At 37.9% G+C, this 9,199-nt stretch overlaps 1 protein-coding gene across 1 annotated transcript in view; it reads right to left on the bottom strand.

Annotated features, from left to right (window-relative positions):
* SYNE1 (spectrin repeat containing, nuclear envelope 1) overlaps window positions 1–9,199 on the bottom strand; it is a 570,706-nt gene that overhangs the window by 55,347 nt on the left and 506,160 nt on the right. Inside the window, exon 129 of the mRNA XM_011996807.1 lies at window positions 6,577–6,743. Coding sequence (XP_011852197.1) covers window positions 6,577–6,743 — 167 coding nt within the window. The remainder of the gene's footprint in view (window positions 1–6,576; window positions 6,744–9,199) is intronic.

The raw sequence follows: 9,199 nt of genomic DNA, 5'->3' as shown, positions 1-9,199 counted from the left end.
CCAATGAACTAAATATGAGACAAGGCAAAGCTTTAAAGATATAATTATTGAAATAGCAAAAATCGCAATGTTCATTGATACAGAAAATCCTAGGTAAGTTGTGGTATATTTACACTATGGAATACTCCGCAGGATTTTAAAAGAATGAGACTGGCATAGATAGTGTTTTATAGTATACACGGTCCTTTCCCTTGCATTTTCTCATTGGAGATGTGGCAGCTAGTTTCATTAACACTTTGAAAACGAGTAACTTGAGGCTCAGAGAAGTTATTTAGTGAGACCTGGGCCACACAGCAGGAACTAGGTGGACTAAACTCAGGCCTCTTGATTAGTTCTGTGCCATTTCTGTGCTCATCGCATCAATGCATTCCTGATCCTTCCCAGGCACCTTCCAACTCGAACACCCTTAGGTAATACCAGCCATGAATTCCAAGAATTTAATTTCTTTTGACCTCCAATGTGGGTAGAACATCCTTTAAACTGAAAGTCCTCCTGAAGGCAGCTGCTAGGAACTTCACAAAGCCTTGCTTGTACTGCATATGCGTTTTACCTCCACAGCCTTCGAACTCCCTCTGGGATGACAGCTGACCTTTATTGAACATATTCTATGCTTAGCAGTTGATATGGTTTAACCGTGTCACCACCCAAATCTCATCTTGAATTGTAGCTCCCATAATTCCCATGCATTGTGGAAGGGACCCGATGGGAGATAACTGAATCATGGAGGTGGTCTCCCTCAGACTGTTCTTGTGGTAGTGAGTAAATCTCATGAAATGTGATGATTTTATAAGGGGTTTCCCATTTTGCCTGGCTTTCATTGTCTCTTGTCTGCCACCATGTAAGATGTGCCTTTCGCCTTCCACCATGATTGTGAGGCCTCCCCAGTCGTGTGGAACTGTGAGTCCATTGAACCTCTTTTTCTTTATAAATTACCCAGTCTCGAGTATGTCTTTATCAGCAGCATGAAAATGGACTAATACAATGGTTTACAGGTCCCATTTCATGTAGTTCTTCTAATCATTCTTCTGCGCTAGCTACTATTATGATGCTCATTTTATACATGTGGTAACCAAGGTGCTGAGAAGATAAGCAAGTTGATGAAGCAGAATCACACTATGACTCAGGCAGCTGAAGACCGAAGTCAGTGCTTTGCTTTGTGTATGCTCTCATTTGTGTGCATACACTTTCCACCCTGTGGCTTAGGTTTGAGAAACTCAGCATATACTGGAGTGATTGCTATGTGCAAAGAACAAGGTCAGGAGCTGGGATTACTATGGTGATCAAAGTTAGATACACTTACATTTTAGTAGAGAAAACTGGCTTAAAATGACTGATCACACAAGATTTCAAATAGTTCAGGGAAATGCTATGAAGGAGAAGCCTACTGAGCCGATAAGAAGAATCTGATCTAACCTGGAGAGAAGGAAAAACATGAAGAACAATCAGGAGCTGGCCAGGCCAGGGGCAGGCAAGAGAATGCCCAGGAAGAGAGAATAGAAAGGAAGAGGCCCTGCAGTGAGGAACCCTTGTGTACTTGCATTATGACACTTATTTGGTTAGGGACCATTTTCTTTCTCATCTTTATATCCCTAGAGCAGGTCACCTGTTTTGGTAAATAAAATTTTGTTGGAGCACTGCCATGGTTTTCTATTTACAGATTTTCTATGGCTGCTTTTACTCTATAACAACACGCTAATAGCAACAGAGACTATTTGGCCCACAAAACTAAAAATATTTACTATCTGGTCCTCTATATAAAACATTTGCCAACCTCTGCCCTATAGCAAGAAGCATAGTACTTCATATACAGTAGGCATTCAATAATTTTAAAAAATTGTTTGTTTCTACTCCTACACAATGTTGAGGCAATTATAATAAATATAGAGATTAAAAACAACAAGTCACAAAAGGCCACATATTATATGATCTATGTATATGAACTATTCAGAACAGGTACACATGTAGAAACAGAAAGTAGATTAGTAGTTTCCTAGGGCTGGGAGAAGTGGGGAAGGAAGAGGAGGGAAAAATGAGTGACAGCTAATGGGTAACTGTTTTTATTTGGGACTGATGAAAGTGTGTTAAAATTGATTAGAGTAATATATGCAAAGCTTTATAAATATGCTAAATTCACTGAATTACATGCTTTAGATAGGTAAGTTATATGGCATGTGGATTATATCCCCAAAAAAGCTGCTACTGAAAAAGAACCCAAAAAGATAAGAGCCAAATAACTAAAGTATGCTTTTGCTTTGGTGATGGGGATTTAGGTTTAGCAGAGAGAAAAAGAATTTTCACTATTACAAGGTCCAGTTACCCACTTCCCTGTCCCCAAATCATCACAACAGAGTAAACAAGTTGAATTTGACCTTCCTAGATGCTAAGATGAGAAATGTTACACAATTCATTGTCTGTGATAAGAAGCACTGAAGAATTAATACTAAAAGACAGATTTCATTTTAGTCCTGAGCGCTAGAGAAATTGCTATGTGGATATTCCGCACAGGATTCATTGACAAAACGAGAGCCAGTATTCTTAAAGGCAGTTTTACAGAAATTAGAGTCATATGTCACCAATGACAGTTTCTTATGATGACTGTTAATAAAAGCCAACGGCTCAGAGATATTTTTAATTATCTCGGCCACTGCTGAACAACAGAACTTTCTGAGAGGATAAAAATGTTCTGCATTGTACAGGGTCCAATAAGGTAGCCACTAGCCTCATGTGGTTATTGACCACTTAAAATGTGGCCTGTGCAACTGACCATAATTAAAATTAAGGAATAATTTAATTTTATTCCATTTCAGTTAATTTAAATATTCTGTAATGTAAATAGCCATCTGTAGCTAGTGACTGCTGTATTACAGAGAAGATCTAGATAGTATGCAAAGGATACTAGAACATTATCCACTGAGCCCTAAAAGTAACTGAACAACTTTTGTTGTCCTAAAAAACTGACAATGCTTGACAACACAATTTAAAAACTCAGTACAAAGCACATCTGTTTTGTTCTCAGAGTAATCTAAGCTAAACTGATGGCGACGTCAAGTTGACTCTAAATTATGCGTTCTCTTTTTATGTATGTAATAGGTTTCTTATCAGTAAATCTTTTTTTCTTTTTTTTGCTTCTGCGATTGAATATTAAAGACCTAGCTCATGTTTCTTTTTTTTTAAAATTAATTTATTTTTTATTTTTATTTATTTACTTATTTTTTATTTTCAGTTATTTATTTATTTATTTATTGAGATGGAGTCTTGCTCTGTCATCCAGGCTAGAGTGCAGTGGTGGGAACTCGGCTCACTGCAAGCTTTCCCGCCCTGGTTCAAGCAATTCTCTGCCTGCCTCAGCCTCCCGAGTAACTGGGATTACAGGGGCCTGCCACTATGCCCAGCTAATTTTGTACTTTTAGTAGAGACTGGATTTCACCATCTTGGCCAGGCGAGTCTCGAACTCCTGACCTCAACTGATCCACCGGCCTCAGCTTCCCAAAGTGCTAGGATTACAAACATGAGCCACCGCGCCCATAGCTCATGTTTCTATTAGCTGAGATGTTCACCTAAAAATATTATCATCTTCGAAAGTAACCTCTCCATTCTCACAAGAGCACCAACACAGCACAGAAATGTCGAAAGGCATACACTGGGTTATATTTTGCTTTAGTGCATCAGCGCTGGAAGAGGGAAGAGTGGTGAATGGACTGAATCACAGAAACCTAATACTTCAGCTGGCAGTTCACAGTTGAGGATGGGTGTGGAAGACATGCATCCAGTCTGTGCACTAACGAAGCACCAATACACAAGGGAATAGAATGCAGACGTGACGGCCGGGTGTCTTTCAGGAGAAGCTGCAAAGGAGACTGTGACTCTAACGTGGTGCTAAACTCCAGGATGGCTCAATGATCAGTGCCTCATCTAGTCTAATTTGGAAGGAGGCAATTAGAAACAGGCAACATATATACAAAAATCTCCTGTGGAATTTTATCTGGAAATTCTGAGACTTTATGTAAGAGGAAACAAAAATTAGTATTATATAAGTGACTACAGTGAGAAGCATGGGTACCTTATAAACATGTAATTGATTGAAATTTATTAATATGTCTTTTGGCAAAGTGAACAATTAACATCTAGAAAATTCTCCACTGAACAGCCAGACAAAATATGTTATAAATAAATGTGAATTCAAGGAGAAAGCAGCAAACTCATTTGCTGTAATGTCGGCTCATAGCTGGGCATACACCAAGTTAGCTGCTTATGACTAGATTACATTAAATCTGATTTAAAATATCTTTGACATAGTGCATCCTTACTCTCCACATCATTGAGCCACTACAAGTAAGAAAAGAATATTAACTAGTTTAACTGGATTACGTGGAAATGTCAATCAATCTATGAGTCAAATTTGACCAAAAAACTCCCCAGGGGATATTTACCAAACAGGTAGTTTCCCTAACAAGGATATTTATAGCTTGAAGGACTTCAATTCCTTCTTCTGAAACAAGATTTTATTATCATTTTAGTGAGTGAGAAGTGGGACTGAACACAGCATTGGGATTTTAAAATACACATTTGTCAAAACTCCAAGACCAATTTGAGCTAAACTGTTATTTCCACCTCTTTATAGTGCCTTTTCCAGAGCTCCTACTTATCTCATTGTTTTACTCCAGTCCCATCCTGAACTTCTGAAAGGAGAAGTTCTCCTTCAGTTCTGTCATTTTATCTTGACTCTCATAGTCACTGTCACATTGTAAGTACTTTACAAAGAACTGTGAAATTAGATTGTCGAGATCAAAAACAGAACTTATCTTCCATGTAACTGTCTTCTCTCTAACAGGGAAAAGGAAGTCACCAATTTGAGATGCAGGAGGGCATAGGACTCTAGGACACGGGCTTTGGAGTCTGAGCACAGGCTGTGCCACGCAACATGTGCGTGATGATGGACAAGCCTCAACCTCAGCCCCTGCATCTGTAAAATGGGCATAATGATAAGGGCACCTCAAAGGACATTGTGAACACATGAAAAGATGCATATGAAACCTGCAGTGTGGTCATTGGAACCAGCAAAGTGTTCAATAAATGTTAGCTGTATCAGTGCTATGGTTAAACATTTAAAAAGCTGAGGCCGGGCGCGGTGGCTCACACCTGTAATCCCACTACTTCACGAGGCTGAGGCGGGTGGCTCACCTGAGGTCAGGAGTTTGAGACTTGCCTGGCCAACATGGTGAAACCCCATCTCTACTAAAAATACAAAAATTAGCCAGGTGTGGTAGTGTACGCCTGGAATCCCAGCGATTGGGAAGCTGAGGCAGGAGAATTGCTTGAACCTGGGAGGCAGAGGTTGCAGAGCTGAGATTGTGCCGCTGCATTCCAGCCTGGGCCAAAGAGCAAGACTCCACCTCAAAAATAAATAAATAAATAAATATAAATAAATAAAAAGTTGATATACATTTATTCTATTTTGTTTCACTGCCACAGAAATAAATGATAATCTCACTTTCTTGAGTTGGATACTTTTTGGTAACTCTCTTATAGAAAAGAAATATATGAAATGTGTTCAAAACCAGCATACAGAATTGTGACGCCCACAGGCGATTTTGGTGAGCACATGGTATGCAAAGGACACTGTTTCACGTTCACTTTTATGCAGCATGGCCAAGAAAAGAAACCCAGATTTTAAAAGTGTATTGTGGGATAGACTTCAAATGGCACCATTTGTAACCTTCCAGCTCTCCTAATTGCCATGAAGAACATTTACTCAAATATTCAAGTATTCATTTATGCACTGAAGTATTCATTGAATCCATATTTAGGCACGGTTCCCAGTGCTTGTAATATATAGTGAATACAATGGAGGAAGTTTCCTGACCTCAGGGTGCCTAAGTTCCAACATGAAGCCAAATTCACTCCTTTTTATATTAATAGCATAGAGCATTTTTATAACATAGTGCATCATTCATATTAGACTTTTATATTGCTAGTAAATACCCTCATATATTTTTCTTTATGACTTTCATCTCTCTTGCCCAACCCTACCCTTCTACAACAGAAAGTGAGCATAATATTCCTCTTAGGTATGAGGCAAAGGCTTATAGTTACCACTAAGCTCAACACAAAATTACTGTAACGCAGCAGCTGATTTTTACAACCGAGCGGAGTGGCAATAATCAGATTTATTTCCATACCTTGCTAACTAGTAATTTTTTTTTTTTTTTTTTTTGGCTACTGCAGACAAAACCACTCTCCACAAATACTGGTCAGCAGTTTCTTCCTGACAGGAGTTTGAATACCCATGAAGCCCTAAAATAAAGAATTTTCTCTTGGGAATGAGTTTTGTTTAGATATGACTCTCTCTCTCTTTCTTGCAGCTACATACAAACAACACGAGATTTATAAAACAAGAGGAGAATTTTCAAGGTAATGAAAGCGCCAATTATGAGAGGAGCACGAACAGTTTTGAAAATGCTGAGATAACCCAGAAAGAGAGACTGATTTATTGGATTATCTTTGGCTGATGAAAGGCAGACTGAAAGGCTTTAAAATGCTGCCTACACGTGTCCTATTGACTCAGGTCCTCTTTACCTGGCTGCAATGAGGTCCAGGAGATGCTGCCACCGGTCGTTAACCTTTCCCAGTTTGTATTCAATCTCAGATGCTTTGCTTTCGTGGCTGGCTTTAGCAAGTCGTTCTCCCATTTGTTGGAGCTGTATTTTGTTCTCTTGAGCAACAGCAATTTCCTCTTGATAATCCTGTGTAATAAATAGCAATCACAGAGGTCAGAAAGCATATTCTTAATGCACCCAGCCCGGCTCTACTAGAAACATGATAATTACTGTTTTCTACTGCTTGGAAACAGTTTGAGCATAGGAATACCATGTGGACATCAGCCCATGTGCACAAGTATTAGTAGTGCCTATTATTTTCGGTATGTATGCAGAGTTGGGATTAAATTTTTATATAGACGTTCTCGAAATAAATAGGATGCTGCTTCCTATTTACCTGAAATACATATTAAAAACAATACAAGATAGATATAAAAGATAAAGCTTAAAGGATTTTAGTATTGGGAAATTATACCTTATTTCTCTCAACACTAACCTGATGTTATACTTAGAATAAATTCTCATACAAATAGTTGCCGAGAGACTTATGAAATGCACACACACACATACCTATGCAATTGATATATATGTATATATGTAAACGTGACTGTGTGTGTCTATTATGTTATTTGTGTGGAGTATTTTAAATGAGTTCCTTCATTTTAAAGAGCTATCCTCTATAAAATGTCAGTATTTTGCAGTAAATAAATCAATGATAAATTAACTTTCAGTAATAATAACTATTAATTATAGAGAATCGATGGACTTCAAACCTTCTTGATTTACTCACTTTCTCTGCTAGCTTCTCTTAAGTTGTTTGAGTTAAAGAGGACAGACTCCATATGGTCTACTTGCAAGAGATAAGCACGAAATGGTGTGGTTTAAGTGACATGAAAGGACAGTCCCCTCCCCCCCACCGCCACTGCTATCCCCAATGACCCTCTTACTCTCTTGCCACAGTGACAGGATCCAGTCTTTAGGATCAACTTTTTTATTTTTGGCTTAAGCTCCTGTTACGTAATAAAAAGTTTCTCAGCAAAATAATATATGGGTATTATATGAGTGTGAACATTTTAACCTTCTCTTGCTCTAAAGTTAGTGTAGTAACAGAACTATCCTCCCAAGTCATTTACCTAAGCCAAAGGGCCCCAAAGGAATGGTAGGGACCAACAAAATTCTATTCCATTCCAGGGCTGACTGCTGTCCTCATGCCTGCAGCCCCGCCCACCCTCCTTTTTATGTTATTTCAACACAATGGGATTCAAAGACCAATACGTTGAATGCATTTATTAATATTATAATATTTCAGCAAACATTTGAGATGATTTTATTGAGAAGTGTTTCTTTCAAGGAATTACTTTAAGACTTAAAAAGTACTTATAGTAAAATAATCCTCTTGGATTGTCTTTAAAATCAAACTATTTTTGAGTGTTAATACCAACAGACACTAATATCTTGGCTTCAGTTTTTTTAATGAATTGTCTTTTTCTTTTTTTTTCTTTTTCCTTCACCTTATTAGCACTTTCCAGTTGACAACTGCCTTTTTCTATGTTGCCAAAATTACCAAACCTTGATGTTATTTTCCTTTACAAAAGAGACGCCACAAAGAGGAAAACTCATAAGCCCTTTAAAAAAAACCCATGAGTTATTAACATACAAGGTAGACAGTTAACATTTTAAATAATATTCCTAACATTGTGCCAAATAATGTAATACAATCTATATGAAAAGCTGAAATTTTTCTAAATTTTAAGTTATGGTTATAGATTGTTAAAGAGATGGTTTTTTCCCCCACACTCTCACACTTCCCATACTTTAGGATGTATATCTATACATCCTAAATTTAGTAAAAAAAGCAATGAGAATAGAGACAAATTTAATCAAAATTTATTCTATAGCAAATTTTACTCTACTACCTATAGTGCATTAATCATTCACTGATAGCATTCTTTGACACCCAGCAACTTAGCAAAGGGCAACCGTGAGCAGATGCTAAAATGAAATCTGTATCATCTCAGCCAAGAATTTTAATGTTTACAATACCAAGTAAACAAATGCTTATTCATTTGGATTGATCCAATGGATAAATCCTCTTGGACTGTGTGCATATGGATAGAAATAATTTTTCTTAACAATCATTTGTATTTCTTTTCAGAATAAAGGAAGCTATAATTTGTTGATGCAGTAAATACTGGCTGAGTGCTTATGAGAAGTTAGGTACTGCTTCAGGTGCAGGGGATATAGCAATGAACAAAATAGACAAAGCCCATGCTCCTGTAAAGCTGACAGATCAGTGGGGTCTCCACTTGGACAATGAATAAGTAAATACAAAAAATACATTGTACATTAGATGGTGATATGTACTAACGACAAGCACAAACTAAAATAACATTAAAATCACTGATTGCTCACAAACACTGTGGAAACAACACTGGAATCACCAAATTCTTTTTTTTTGGTTTTTCTTCTGGAGACAGTCTCGCTCTGTCACCCAGGCTGGAGTCCAGTGGCACAATCTCGGCTCACTGCAACCTCCGCCTCCTGGGTTCAAGTGATTCTCTTGCCTCAGCTCCCTGAGTAGCCAGGACTACAGGCATGTGCCA

This window comes from Mandrillus leucophaeus, unplaced genomic scaffold, assembly GCF_000951045.1.
Source record: "Mandrillus leucophaeus isolate KB7577 unplaced genomic scaffold, Mleu.le_1.0 Scaffold524, whole genome shotgun sequence".
In the NCBI taxonomy this organism is placed as follows: Eukaryota; Metazoa; Chordata; class Mammalia; order Primates; family Cercopithecidae; genus Mandrillus; species Mandrillus leucophaeus.
Note: the sequence above shows the minus strand (reverse complement) of the source record. Positions and strands in the feature narration are given on the sequence as shown.